Raw genomic sequence first — 15,286 nt, 5'->3', positions numbered from 1 at the left:
TATGCCAGGGGTTCTTAAGGACCCAAATGAGAAATTCTATGTTTTCCTGGGACCAAAGCTTATGAAAACATGCAACTAGACGTAAATATTTGTACATTTCATTGCCCTTATGCTTAAAACAAATGCAATATAGACAAAAAAAATGACAATTAAATGAAATACCCATATAAATAGCAATTCATGCTTATTTTTCCTGATTAAAAACACTTAAATATCTGTCTAGGTTGAAACTGTTGCTGTTAAAATACAATAAATCATTTTAATTCTGAACTGGAATTAACTAATTGATCACATCACACAGATGTATAACAGAACACACACACACAAACACAGTCCTAATCAGATGTGTGTGGCTGGTTGAAGTTTTCAACAAGCATGCCTTTTCTGTGCTCAAGTTTATTACAGTGCAACCCTGAGGTCATGCTCAGCTTTGAGTCTGTTTCTGTACTTAAAAAAAAAAGTATGCCAGAGTTGAGAACCCTGACTCGCATAGGTATGTGGTGCCAAACTGGATCAGAGCATCTACTGCTTTCTCAGTCAGGCAGGAGACCGCTTCCTGCTGTAGATAAGCAACCCAGAACTGTGTGTGCGTTTGCCTCAAAAAGCATCTTGCTTCAATCAGTTTAACAGCAACAGCTCCAACCTAGACTTGTTTTCAACAATAATTTCTACAGTAAGATGTACAGTAGACCTGAACATTTTTTGTCTTCATATGTACTGTTACTTAGGGTTGCACTAACAGTAGCTAGTTAGCTTGGTTTGGCTAACGTTAGCTAGCTATTAGCTGTGTTCAAGGGGATTGTTTTAAAGGGAAACACATCTACTACTGAGAGAGAGTAATCCCTTATTTCTGCTTATCATCACTTGTTATAAAATGAAAACTTTTCCACTGTCTAAGCACGGTTTCCTGAAGCATTCTGCCCTGTTCTGACAAAAACTATTCTGGGTGCCACAGTAAAAAGGTTGTACGGAATACCTAGTAGGGTCTGTAGATCCTTCAGTGTATCCTCGCTTATTTCGATGTCAACCTCTCCAATTACATGCTGCTCATTTGATTCAGTTTTCATAGAGCTTACGATTTCCTCATCTGATAAACCTCCACTACGACTTTGTCTCTAAGTGGTAGTATTCATTCCCAATATCTTGGGTGTCTGAGATTTTATTGAGCTGCACCACTGACACTCCATCATATGAACTCGTGGCTATATCAGGATGAAGATCAGAAACAGGTTCTTTATCCTCAAGTGTGTAAATTTAGCATATTAGATTGGCAGTCTGTGGCTCCTCTGAGCAGTTGACATTCCCTTATTGAAATTCTCCACAGGTTTTGTACCTGAGCCTCATTTACATTCTGGTTGTGCCATTTTGTTTAATTTCACCTTGTCACTAGCAACAGAATGTATGTTATATTCTTGTCCCACATATTCCTAAGATTTTTGACACTACGTTTAATGACAATTGGTTTTCCAATTGGCCATTGCAATGTTTTGCCAACTTCATCCCAAAATTGGAAATCAAATGTTTAATTATGCTGCATAACAGAATGTATTGACATTGAAATAGCATGGTAATCCCAAAAACAACTTCTTGGGGGGATTCTTAAAATCCCTGCCCCACCCCCAATATTTGATTTAAGTTGTTTTGTAGTATGTATTGTTCAATGTGACATCCATGGTTAAATAAAAGTCCAACTTTCAAGTACCAATTATCTATATACAAAAAGTGTATTATAATGCATTATAAAATAAGGGTTTATCATGGGCATAATTCATGTCCAAAAGCAGGGGGCAATCATGAGCCATGAAGGCAACCGGCAGTAACTTGAACTTGGTTGTCAGTCAATGAGCTTTTTGCTGCAAATGTCTGTCAGGGAGAGACTAGTAAATTGATAAAAGATAGTGCACCGTCAATGCTGAATGGTCGAATGATGACAAAATAATGTGTAACCAATGATAATAATATTGGTACTTATTCTGATTCTATGCATACCACCACTCAGAAACTTCCTGTTGGAACTGAATTCCCAACTCTGAAGGAAGTGAAGTTTAACAGAATGACACTGATAGGATTAACAGTATAAATCTTTATTTCATTATTTATTCATTTCTAAAGAGAAACTTTTTCCTTTTATAAAAACAACATCTAAATATATTTTAGAAACATTTTCGATAGTACTTAACCCATCAATAGATCCGTACAAAAAACAGCTAACAAACTAACCATGAAAGAATGTTCAACAAAGCGGCTCTTTCAGTAAAAAGGGAGGCACCAGGGGAACGTTGTGGTCTGTTGCTTTGTGCCTTAAGTTGACTTTCTTGTTGCCCGGGTAACATGTTGAAGTAAATAATATAAAGCCTCAGATCCTCTTTGATATTATTCCCAGTCTCTCGCTCTCTCTCATATCAGCACCAGGTCCAGTGATGTAATAAATTAATGAATAAATAGGGCTCTGTGGGCCAGGGGAGGTCAAAGCTTTCCAGAGAGAGGGTGGCACTGGGGGCCCTCTCACTAGTCCTACACCTGACTGACGATCTCAGAGTTGTCATCCACAAACCACTGTACTTGGGACCCGTCCGCTGCCCTCTGGATGACACGTCTCTGGGGAACCTGCAGATGGGACGACAAAAACAGGGAACATTTATTTCAATGTCTGTTTTTTCAAGTCAGTACTAACAGAGTTAGGCTTTTAAATATCACAAGAAATAACATTATTGGAAGTTCATAGTATGGAGAGAAGGCAACAAAGTAGATCATTGCAATAATGTTTCTACTGGTGGTTCCCTGCAACCCAAGGGCTCAGCTGCTGTATTACTCAGTTCTCACAACACCAGGAAGTTGGATATACAAATATGTTAAAGGAAGTGCAGTTCATAGCACTGTGGTATAACTTCACCATTGAGAGCTCCATAACAAGGTCATTAGAGTTCAAAACAAATCAAAACTTTATTTGACTTCAGCCAGTGTCTGAAAATGCTTGGCTTTCAGCAGCTGACCCACAAGGGTGTGTCATTTTTCTCTACAGTGAGCCACAATGTGACTCAGCGTGACACTGTATGATTCAGGGGTGAGGTTGACGATGGGAGGGCCCACACGTACAGTATGTTCACTCCCACACTGCAGCTGTCTGAACATCTCTCAAACCTCCTTTACTTGCTGTGATCAGACCATCCCCTGAAATTAAGAATTGCTGCTACTGCTGCTACTACTACTGCTGCTGCTACTACTACTACTACTACTGCTGCAAAATATTAGATCCAGTACTGTACTACAGCTGCCCATGCTTTTTCAACAGCTGGCAATATAAATCATCGCTGAAGGGTAGACAGTAAAACGATACAGGAATGTGGCACCTGGGTTTTACACTTACGCAAGACCTTTCCCATGCCTTGCCCCCTGGAGAGAAAAAAAAACTCAGGATACCAATTGCCTCTCATATTATAACCATTTCAATGTCTCAAGATCACATTGACTCACCACTTGCCTCCATAGATTTTCTTAAACTGTATCTGAACTCAAAAGATAGTGCATTCGGAAAGTATTCATAACCCTTGACTTTTTCCACATTTTGTGACGTTACAGCCTTATTCTAAAATGGATTAAACAGTTTTCTACCCCCTCATCAATCTACACACAATACCTCATAATCACAAATCCCAAACAGGTTTTTAGACACATTTTTTTGCAAATGTATAATTTTTTTTTACTAAAAATATCACATTAACATAAGGATTCAACCATTAGCTCAGTATTTTGTTGAAGCACCTTTGGTAGCGATTACAGCCTTGAGTCTTCTTGGGTATGATTTGCACACCTGTATTTGGGGAGTTTCTCCAATTCTTCTCTACAGATCCTCTCAAGCTCCTGTCAGGTTGGATGGGGAGCGTTGCTGCACAGCTATTTTCAGGTCTCTCCAGAGATGATCGATCGTGTTCAAGTCTGGGCTCTGGCTGGGCCACTCAAGGACATTCAGAGACTTGTCCCGAAGCCGCTCCTGTGTTTTGTTGGCTGTGTGCTTATGGTCGTTGACCTGTTGGAAGGTGAACCTTCACCCCAGTCTGAGGTCCTGAACGCTCTGGAGCAGGTCTTCATCAAGGATCTCTCTGTACTTTGCTCCGTTCATCTTTCCCTCGATCCTGACTAGTCTCCCAGTCCCTGCCGCTAACAAACATCCCCACAGCATGATGCTGCCACCACCAAGCTTCACCATAGGGATGGTGCCAAGTTTCCTTCAGACGTGACGCTTGGCATTCAGGCCAAAGAGTTCAATATTGGTTTCATCAGACCAGATAATCTTGTTTCGCATGGTCTGAAAGTCCTTTAGGTGCCTTTTGGAAAACTCCAAGCAGGCTGTCATGTGCCTTTTACTAAGGAGTGTCTTCCTTCTGGCCACTCTACCATAATGGCCTGATTTGTGGAGTGCTGCAGAGATGGTTGTCCTTCTGGAAGGTTCTCCCATCTCCACAGAGGAACTCTTGAGCTCTGTTAGTGTGACCATCAGGTTTTTGGTCACCCCCCTGACCAAGGCCCTTCTCCCCCGATTGCTCAGTTTAGCCCGGCTGCCAGCTCTAGGAAGAGTCTTGGTGGTTCAAAACTGCTTCCATTCAAGAATGATGGAGGCCACTGTGTTCTTGGGGAACTTCAATGCTGCAGACATTTTTTGTTACCCTTCCCCAGATATGGGCCTCGACAATCCCGTCTCGGAGCTCTACGGACAATTCCTTCGACCTCATGGCTTGGATTTTGCTCTGACATGCACTGTCAACTGTGGGACCTTATATAGACAGGTGTGTGCCTTTCCAAATCATGTCCAATCAATTGAATTTACCACAGGTAGACAATCAAGTTGTAGAAACATCTCAAGGATGATCAATGGAAACACCTGATCTCAATTGAGTCTTATAGCAAAGGGTCTGAATATGGTTTAGTATTTTTAATATGAAGTTCTGTTTTGTATTTTTAATACATTTGCAAAAAATTCAAAAAACATGTTTTCGCTTTGTCATTTTGGGGTACTGTGTGTAGATTGTGTGTAGATTGAAAGTCATAAAACAGGTAGGCATCCCTGGTCCGGGATTGCTGCAGGTACTTCATGCTTTTGATTTAACCAACCTGGAACACCAGGAGTGCTGAATTTAGGTAATAACTGAACCTATCAATTACCGAACCGATCAATTACCTTAGTAGTTCCGTGTGGTGTCTAGTTGGTACAAAATCCTGCAGTACCTGCGACACTCCAGGAACAGGGTTGCCTTCCCCGTCATAAAACGTGCTGAGACGAGTATCATTGAAGAGTTGTGTGTTGTCCTGTCCTCACATAGTTTGCTTACTAGTTCATGGAGGTAATACTTGTTTGTGTGTCAGGTGTGATTGTGTTCTACTGAACTGTGTGAGTTTGGCAAAGTAAGTTAACTTGTAAAGACCGCATTAATATACGACACAAACATTTTAAAAGAGTTCTGTTGATTCCATGGAACTTGCAGACGGGCCTGGACACAGCACCTCCGTATCATCCATCTTAACTGATTAGAAATCCCCTTCTCTAAAGCCTGCGGTGCACCGACTGACACCGACCTGACAGTAATATAATCCAGTGATATTAAGTTACAGGGAACCTGCCTGGTGCTAACAGTACTTCTGCAAAGACAATAACTTCAAATTGAGCAAATACAGTCATTTAGAGAGTGAAGTGCCATTGTGGCAGTTTACCTGTTCATGGTACTGTTCATGGTACTTGTTGTGCTGGGTGAGAGGTGACTGTACACTCCTCACCCTGGCCGCGCCCTGTCTGTCCAGGGAGCGAGGTCTGAACTGTTTGCGCTGGTGCCACGACTTGAGCTCTTCGTTTACCACCTGCTGGGGGAGGCCTCTGGATGGGTGGTGGGGATACTCCCGGAGCGAAGGGGCGCGGGACAGTCTGATGTGAGGGGGCAGGGACCTGAGAGCCCGCTGGGGGTGCAAAGGGGCCTCCTCGTACCAGTGCTCATACTGGCTGGGGTGACAGGGGAGCGGGGTGCCATGATACAGCCTGGTCATGTCCATCTCTGAAGGGTAGACCATCCTGTCGTCATAGTAACCCCTGTGGAAGCTGGGGCTGGACTGGTGCTGGGGGTTCTGGTAGAAGCTGGGGCCTGGGGGGTAGGCCATTGGTCGATGACTGTCATTGGGGCTGGAGTGTTGGTACTTATAGGTGAGCTGAGACTGCCTGGGCAGGTCACAAGGCATCTCACGACATGGTGAACTGGTGTAGGATGGGGCAGAGTGTTCAGAGTTACTGTCCTCAGTCTCAGAGCTGGAATGGTATATGGGATTTCCGTAGCCTGCCCTCAGGACAGGGGACTCGCCTGGAGACGTTACCACGTAATCCGTTAGTAGCCTCCTGGGAACACGGGTACGTCCTCGATCCTTATCCAGGTTCAATGGAGGCTCAATGTTGGGAAGTCTAAAATATTACATAAAAGCATTACAAACAAGGCCAAAACAGTACAAAACTCAACACTCATTTGTAAGATACAGTGAGACAGTCTCAAGATTCAAGCGGTGTGGGGACAGTGTGAATGAAATATACAAATGTTGGACAGTGGTGTTGYGTGACTGAGGTGTGGATGTCTTAGTCGAATGCACTGACTAAGTCACTCTAAGAACCACTACCAAAATGTAAATGTAAAACATTTTAATGTGATGACCTGAGAGAGAGCTGGCGGCGAAGGTGCATCTCCGGGGTGGATGGGGCGCTGTTGGACTGGGTGTAGCTCAGTTTGAGATGGGAGGAGAACTGCAGTGTCAGGGCCGTGTCTCTACAACAGGCGTCCACAGGAGGCAACACAGGGGTCGTGGCTGGACTACTGCAGAAAGGTAACAACATGGACAGGAAGGAGAGAGAACTGGGTTAATGACTAAACCTTGAAGATGTTTTTATTCAGAGGAGAGCCATGAGTTGGCCAAATGAGTGCGTGTAATTTGCACGCTTGAACCTGTTCCATGTGCCCTTGTATCAGTCTATTTGAGCTTTCACTCAAAGACGAGTCACGACTTGAATCAGAATGTTCCCAAGTAATATCCTCCCCAAAATAACAAGGTACGTATTAATGTCAACTTGAGCGAAACCACTTGAAAAGGAACTCTCATTTTTCAAATGGAGTTTAAGTTTCATATAAGTGCTGCCAAAGCAGATTCCTGATCTTGTGGTTTCTCATAAAGGTAGATCCATTTGGGTTCAACTATGGAGCTGCATGAATTCAAAAAGTCAAGTTAATCTTATATTAGGCTACATGGAAACAATTACCAAGCTATAATGACTTGTGTTTAAGAGAGCTTTCACCAACCCGTGAAGCTTTAATTATAGCTATTCTTGGGCTTTCTTGTACAATAAATTCAAGGGTAGTATTCATATAAAATTACAGGAGGCACAGTGGGTTCTCCCTTGGCCTTTACCATGACTTGCTGCTACCAGAGCGTGACTTCTTCTTGGTCTTCTGGTAAGGCTGGTCCAGACTGGACTCTGTCCAGGGCGAGTGCTCGATGGGAGGGGCCTCCAATTCCAGGCTGGTGTTGAAACGTGACTGTAGCTCCTCCAGGGTTGGAGTAGTAGTGGGAGGCTGGTGGGGGCTAGGCCCAGGGGGTTGTGAGGGGTCAAGAGGAGGCTGGGGAGGATCTACTGGTCCTCCTAGGTGAGGGAGCTCCACGGATGGTTGAGATGACTGACTAATCTCCTCTACTAGAGAAAAGTAAAGATACAATTGAATTCAGTGTTATTAGGTACTTTGGTGGTATAGCATGCTTATCCATATAACTTTTACAAGTTACATTTTTGCACAGTGACTCTAACCTTCGTCGAGCAGTACCGAATCCGACAGAGAGCTATCATCAGAAGTGCCCTGATCTGAAAACAAAAGCATAGCAAACAACCGTATTAATCCATGGGAAGAGCACTGGTATTCCATTCCTCTCAGGTCAGAGAGGAAAGATTTCAATGTTATTTTATCAGTTGGCCAGCAGGGCGGAGCTCACCTCTCTGTGTGCTAGTGCAGTCTGGCCGTGGTGAAGACCGCCCGTGCTGTAGGCGCAGCTGAAATGCTGTTTCCTGCAGTTGATTGACTTTCTTCTCCTCACGCTTGCACTGCTGTAACCGGCTTCTCTTCACCGCCTTGCTCTGGTGTTCCTCACAGCACAGTCTTTGGACCGCTTTGGTTATCTGCAGCTGCAGGGATAGCTCAGCTTCCACAGAGTTCAGCTCAGAATTCTACAGGATGTGACAAAAGGAGGTTGGGCAAACATGAGTGACTGAACATCAAAGATCTCTTCCTGGCACTTACGATGAAAGAAGCCTGATTATTGATGGTTGGTGGCAAGGAAGGTAGGGCCATGGCTTGAATTGAGAAACATAATATTTCTCCAAGGGGAACCACGGGAGTGGCCTTCAGTACTTACTTAGTACACTTGTGTGTGTGGCTTTTACAACTACTGTTAAAGGGATAGTCAGTGTAAATTACAATATTGTCCATGCCCAAACCCTGTCAGGCTCTTTACCACTGCTCCTTGTGGGATGCTCTGCTTGTCTAGTTTGAAGGCAGCTCCGATTCGTTGGCGGATTTGAGGCGGCTTCTCCCCAGGCAGCAAAGGGTAGTCTGCAGACAGCCGACCAGTCAGCTCCTATATGACATGGAAAAAAGACACCAGATGTAAGCTGGTTCAAATGTGAGGAATCTTATTCTGTTAATGCAACACAACAAAAATAATGTACAGTTCATTCAGAAAGCATTCAGACACCTTGACTTTCTCATTTTGTTACGTTACAGCCTTATTCTGAAATGGATTAAACAAAAATGTCCCCTCATCAATCTACACACAATACCCCATAATCAAAGCAAAAAAGGTTTTAGATTTTTTTTTAATTAAAAAATAAAACTGAAATATCACATTTACATAAGTATTCAGACTCTTAACTCAGTACTTTGTTGATTCTTCTCGGGTATGACACTACGAGCTTGGCACACCTGTATTTGGGGAGTTTCTCCCATTCTTTTCTGCAGATCCTCTCAAGTTCTGTCAGGTTGGATGGGGAGTGTAGCTGCACAGCTATTTTCAGGTCTCTCCAGAGATGTTCGATCGGGTTCAAGTCCGGGCTCTGGCTGGGCTGCTCAAGGACAATCAGAGACTTGTCCCAAAGCCACTCCTGCGTTGTCTTGGCTGTGTGCTTCAGGTCTTTCTCCTGTTGGAAGGTGAACCTTCGCGCCAGTCTGAGGTCCTGAACGCTCTGGAGCAGGTTTTCATCAAGGATCTCCCTGTACTTTGCTCCGTTCATCTTTCCTTCAATCCTGACAAGTCTCCAAGTCCCCTGCAGCTGAAAAACATCCCAACCGAAGGATGCTGCCACCGCCATGCTTCACCGTAGGGATGTGCCCTAGGGATGATTGGCTTTCAGGCCAAATAGTTCAATCTTGGGTTCATCAGACCAGATAATCTTGTTTCTCATGGTCTCAGAGTTCTTTAGGTGTCTTTTGGCAAACTCCAAGCGGGTTGTCATGTGACTTTTTTACTGAGGAGTGGCTTCCGTCTGGCCACTACCATAAAGGCCTAATTGGTGGAGTGCTGCAGAGATGGTTGTCCTTCTGGAAGGTTCTCCCATCTCCACAGAGGAACTCTGGAGCTCTGTCAGTGATCATCGGGTTCTTGGGTCACATCCCTGACCAAAGGCCCTTCTCCCTGATTGCTCAGTTTGGCCAGACGGCCTACTCTTGTAAGAGTCTTGGTGGTTCCAAACTTCTATTTAAGAATGATGGAGGCCACTGTGTTCTTGAAGACCTTCAATGCTGCAGAAATGTTTTGGTACCGTTCCCCAGATCGGTGTCTCGACACACTCCTGTCTCGGAGCTCTACGGACAATTCCTTCGACTTTTAGCTCTGACATGCACTGTCAACTGTGGGACCTTACATAGCCAGGAGTTGTGCCTTTCCAAATCATGTCCAATCAATTTAATTTACCACATGTGGACTCCAATGAAGTTGTAGAAACATCAAGGGTGATCAATGGAAACATGATGTACCTGAGCTCAATTTCGAGTCTCATTGCAAAGGGTCTGAATACTGATATTTCATTTATTGATTTTTAATACATTTTCCAAAATGTCAAAAAACCTGTTTTTGCGTTGTCATTATGGGGTATTGTGTGTAGATTGATGAGGAACATTTTTAATTTAATCAATTTTAGAATAAGGATGTAACGTAACAAAATGTGGAAAAAGGGAAGGGGTCTGAATACTTTCCGAATGCACTGTATGTTAAAGGAATACTTTGATATTTTGGCAATTAATCCTTTTCTCTACACCCCCAGAGTCAGTTGAACTCGTGGATACCATTTTTATGTTTGCGTGCAGTTTGAAGGTAATTGCTAACTAGCGTTATCGCAATGACTAGAAGTATGTTATCGTAGAATTCCAGTCATTGCATTAACACTACTTAGCATTGGCTTGAAAAACTACCTCTAACTTCCTTCATACTGGATGCAGAGACATACAAATTGTATCCATGAGTTCATATACATTGAACAAAAATATAAAACGCAACATGTAAAGTATTGTTCCCATGTTTCATGAGCCAAAATAAAAAAGTTTTCCAAATGCACAAAAAGCTGATTTCTCTCAAATTTGGAAGACAAATTTCCATCCACCTGACAGGTGTGGCATATGAAGAAACAGATTAAACAGCATGGTCATTGCATAGGTGCACCTTGTGCTGGGGACAATAAAAGGCCACTTTTAAAATGTGCAGTTTTGTCACTTAACACAATGCCACAGATGTCAAGTTTTGAGGGAGCATCCAATTGGCATGCGGACTGCAGGAATGTTCATCAGAGCTGTTGCCAGAGAATCGCCCAGGACCTCCACTACCGTCTTCTTCACGGGATCATCTGAGGGGGGGATGCTGAGGAGTATTTCTGTCTGTAATAAAGCCCTTTGTGGGATCAAAACTCATCCCCAGTGTGTGGGCCTGTGGCCTCCAAGGGCCATCCATGGCTGCACCCCAGCCTAGTCATGTGAAATCCATAGATTAAGGCCGAATGAATTTATTTCAATTGACTGATTTCCTTATATGAACTATAACTCAGTAAAATCTTTGAAAGTTTTCTATGCCTGGGGCGGCTATGTAGCCTAGTGGTTAGAGCGTTGGGCCAGTAACTGAAAAGGTTGCAAGATCGAATCCCAGAGCTGACAAGGTAAAAATCAGTCGTTCTGCCCCTAAACAAGGCAGTTAACCCACTGTTCCTAGGCCATCATTGTAAATAAGAATTTGTTATTAATTGACTTGCCTAGTTAAATAAAAGGTTAAATGTTGCGTTCATATATTTGTTCAGTATACATATTATATTAGTTAGTACTTCAGAGTCAATCGGTCCCCAATTCCTCCAAATCTACCAAGTTCCATGAACCCTCATTGAGTTAATTTTATTTTCCCTTCATTTTGAAATATTGTTTAAAAAAAATCTATCCTGCCTTACATGCTGGGACATGGAAATTGTTCTCAAATGTTTGTTACGCAATGCTGCTTTTCTATAGTTCCTACTCTTTCACAACACATTCTTAAAGCCTCACCGGCCCAGTGTATTAATCTCACTGGTCTACCTTCTAGCAACACAAACTCAACCTGAGTGTGAGAAAGTGCATTATTATCGATTTCATTTGGGAACAGACATAACACACACCCTGTGTTTGTTTTGTGTTAGTCTAAATAAAAAGGTATATTTTTTTCTCCCAGACACAGACAATAGTGTCAGAACGGTTGGTCATGATCTGAGTCACTGTCGTGTTCCTGAGAGCATGAAGAGGTGTCATCAGAGCCTCCTACCGGGCAGCACACCTTGACAAGACAAGTCCCGACAGGAGAGCCAAGCCCAATTCTCAACAGAAAAGAATGATCAGAACTGGTCTGCATCCCAAATGGCACCCTATTACCTACATAGTGCACTACTTTGGACCAGTGCCCTATGGGAAGAGTGTGCCGTTTAGGAAGCAGCCCCTCATAACGATGACAGATGAGACAGGGACATTGTCAGGGCTTAATTAGTTGCTGAGAGCCAGATATGGGAGAGATAATTTAGTGTTGACTAATAGGGAAACTTAAGGTCCATTGGCTGCCTCCTAATTGCACCAACTTGTCTTAAAGCCCAACAAAACAAACCAAAGCCTTTTATTTCAGACTATGGGCAGTCTTTATTGCCTCAGTAGTTTGAGTGCCAGGCAAATATTTCATTAACATCTCAAAATAAAAACACACTAGTCTTGACAGTATCAGTTTAGTATATTAAGCTTTCGTATTGGCCTCTGTGCCTTTGTTAGAGCTTGATTAACATCTCTCTATGAAAGACGCGCACCCCCCCCACCCCCCCTCCCCGACATCACGGTCATGGTTTCACTGATGGGGAAATTCCAACTAATGTCATGGTGAAAATGGCCTGAACCCTGATAGTGGAGTGAGTCTGTGTGTAACATGTGTCTGTACCTAACGTGTGTGTCCTATATCTAGGGGTACTCACAGCCTCTCGGATGCAAAGCTTCTTCAGCTCCAGTAGGCAGAGCTCTAGCCGGTCTTCCAGTGACTTGTGCTTGAGCTTGACGGCCCGGGTGTGAGTGGTCACGTCCTTCATAATGGTGGCAGGACTATCAGGGCCTGGGACACACAATGACAAAGAGGCTACTGTGAAGTCTTAAGGATTGAAAACAGCGAGGTTATAGATAGATGGACACAATTTGTTGGCCCAAGTTTTCAAATTGGTAATGCTTGCTTGTCAATTTCATATGTTGCAGCTGTATCACGCAGATAACCCAACTGGTTGGAAAGAATAAACTATGACCAAAACTAAAAAAAGGTTTCAATACAAATGCAACCAAAAATGTTGCTCCAATCCTGAGGTTCTGCCCATTCACGAGCAGCAACGTTGAAGATGGTGAGCCAAGATGACACCTAGACAAGACATGGTTCTCTTAAAACACAATGTGCGTCTGTACTCATACTATTAACTGTTTTATTGACTGATACTGAAACTGTGATGAAAGTGTGATGGTTTCACTCTCAGGTTGATCCTAAGGTGATAAACAATGTGGTTGCCCTACAGAACCACCGTAGACTAATGACAACTGGGTTACATCCCAAATGACACCCTACTCCCTACATAGTGCACTACTTTTGACAAGAGCCCTGTGGGTAGCCCAAAAGTAGTGCACAATAAAGGGAGTAGGATGCCATTTGGGACGAAAACCCTGAGTTCATTCACAGGGCTACTAATGTCTCCAGGCCAGCTGCATTGTGTGTCACGTGCTTTCAGAGATGATCAACTCAATCCCTACAGGTACTGACAGACAGCGGTGAAAGCCATCGAGGGTGTGACGGGGAAATAAAGATGTCACACAGAAACTGCCACCGGAATGGCAACCATGCAGGAGAATATAAACAGTAGAAAACATGGCAATGACTGAATGACAATACCCCCGATTCTGTCTGGATTGATAATCTCCATTGTGGGTAAAAGACAGTGCGTGACTAAATAACATTTGCAGTGAAGAATGTGACCAGCAATAGCTCAGCTACTGGTTTATAGAAACCATTGGTAGTGGCCACTGCATCTTCTTAGAAATGGAGCACCAAAGAATAAATAAAAGGATTATAAACCACTTTTGAGTAGTGTGGCTTGCTTGCTTACTACATCATTATAACTGGAACACCAATAGGTTTTTAAGACAAAACCCATGACATATCAAGTTAGAATTTTTTGGGACTAATCTCTCACTACAGGTGTCCCATTATAGTGAATAAATGTTAGTGTCATGGAAGTTGATAAATGTATTTGGTGCTTACCAGAATGGAGAATGATACCACTGTCTGTGTCACTGATCTCTTCTTTACCCTCCATGTCTGTGAGTCTGGTGGTTTACAGGGGTGGGGGAACAGGAAAATGTCTAGTTTCACGATGCCCTGCAAAAATACACGTTAATTTTCTTCAACGATACATTTTATTGTCCATTTACATGGAAATTCATTTTAAAAAGCATAAAAATGCTATTTTTTTTTACAAAACATCTATACAGTCTCACTATACTACAGAAAATAATCCTGTTTAATAGTAGTAAATTGTTGCTTTTCAGCAAAATTAGAACATCTAATTTTAGACTAAATTAATGGATCCATCCACCACTAAGAGACGATTACACTTTCAACACCCCACTTAAACCTTAAACCATGAAGAAGTCCATGTGACACAAAATCAAGGGGGTCAAACCAAATTCCCTGTGACTTTGCACAGTAAACAATGGAGTGGACCACTCTTTCCTATTACTATGGGCCATTCCCTCCCGTTACTCCCTGTCAGCACAGCCTCACCAGGGTTTCAAACCAGAGTGGATTCAGACTGACTATCTAACTCTAAACCTGAGGTTTGTGTCCTAAACAGCACCCTATTGACTATATAGTGTTAATTTTGACACCACCTGGTATAGAGGTCCTGGATGGCAGGGAGCCCAGCCCCAGTGATGTACTGGGCCATAAGCACGACCCTCTGTAGCGCCTTGAGGTTGGAAGCCAAGCAGATGCCATACCAAGCAGTGATGCAGCCAGTCAAGATGCTCTATATAGCGCAGCTGTAGAACCTTTTGAGGATCTGAGGACCCATGACAAATCTTTTCAGCCTCCTGGAAGGGAAAGAGGCATTATTGTGCCCTCTTCACGACTGTGTTGGTGTGTTTGGACCATGATAGATCCTTAGTGATGTGGACACAGAGGAACTTGAAGCGCTCAACCCGTTCCACTACAGCCCTGTCGATGTGAATGATGGTGCGTTTAGCCCTCCGTTGCCTATAGTCCACGATCAGCTCCTTTGTCTTACTGACGTTGAGGGAGAGGTTGTTGTCCTGGCACCACACTGCCAGGTCTCTGACTTCATCCCTATAGGCTGTCTCATCGTCGTCGGTGATCAGGCTTACCACCATCGTGTCGTCGGCTAACTTAATGATGGTGTTGGGAGTCGTGCGCGGCCACGCAGTTTTGAGTGAACAGGGAGTACAGGAAGGGACTAAGCACGCACCCCTGAGGGTCAGCATGGCGGCCCGTCAGGAAATCCAGTATCCAGTTGCAGAGGGCGGTGTTCAGTCCCAAGGTCCTTAGCTTAGTGAGGAGCTTGGAGGGCACTATGGTGTTGAACACTAAGCTGCAGTGAATGAACAGTATCCTCACTTAAGTGTTCCTTTAGTCCAGATGGGAAAGGGCAGTGTGGAATGCAAGAGATTGCATCATCTGTGGA

The 15,286-nt window shown here is 43.5% G+C and overlaps 1 protein-coding gene across 6 annotated transcripts in view; it reads right to left on the bottom strand.

Annotated features, from left to right (window-relative positions):
• Window positions 1-2,068: 2,068 nt before the first annotated feature.
• Window positions 2,069-15,286, bottom strand: part of LOC111965246 (innate immunity activator protein) — a 40,489-nt gene continuing 27,271 nt past the window's right edge. For 3 of the 6 annotated variants that reach the window (XM_023989334.2, XM_023989328.2, XM_023989321.2), the window contains exons 2-10: window positions 13,849-13,965; window positions 12,530-12,663; window positions 8,527-8,649; window positions 8,008-8,239; window positions 7,826-7,879; window positions 7,432-7,714; window positions 6,684-6,842; window positions 5,707-6,439; window positions 2,069-2,607 (exon numbers count right to left, since the gene is read on the bottom strand). In XM_023989334.2, the coding sequence (XP_023845102.1) occupies window positions 2,515-2,607; window positions 5,707-6,439; window positions 6,684-6,842; window positions 7,432-7,714; window positions 7,826-7,879; window positions 8,008-8,239; window positions 8,527-8,649; window positions 12,530-12,663; window positions 13,849-13,903 (1,866 nt within the window). In that variant the 5' untranslated portion in view covers window positions 13,904-13,965 and the 3' untranslated portion in view covers window positions 2,069-2,514. The remainder of the gene's footprint in view (window positions 2,608-5,706; window positions 6,440-6,683; window positions 6,843-7,431; window positions 7,715-7,825; window positions 7,880-8,007; window positions 8,240-8,526; window positions 8,650-12,529; window positions 12,664-13,848; window positions 13,966-15,286) is intronic. The other 3 variants (XM_070444041.1, XM_070444051.1, XM_070444044.1) reach the window with 2 other exon arrangements.

The sequence above is a fragment of the Salvelinus sp. IW2-2015 genome, linkage group LG1 (assembly GCF_002910315.2).
Source record: "Salvelinus sp. IW2-2015 linkage group LG1, ASM291031v2, whole genome shotgun sequence".
In the NCBI taxonomy this organism is placed as follows: Eukaryota; Metazoa; Chordata; class Actinopteri; order Salmoniformes; family Salmonidae; genus Salvelinus; species Salvelinus sp. IW2-2015.
Note: the sequence above shows the minus strand (reverse complement) of the source record. Positions and strands in the feature narration are given on the sequence as shown.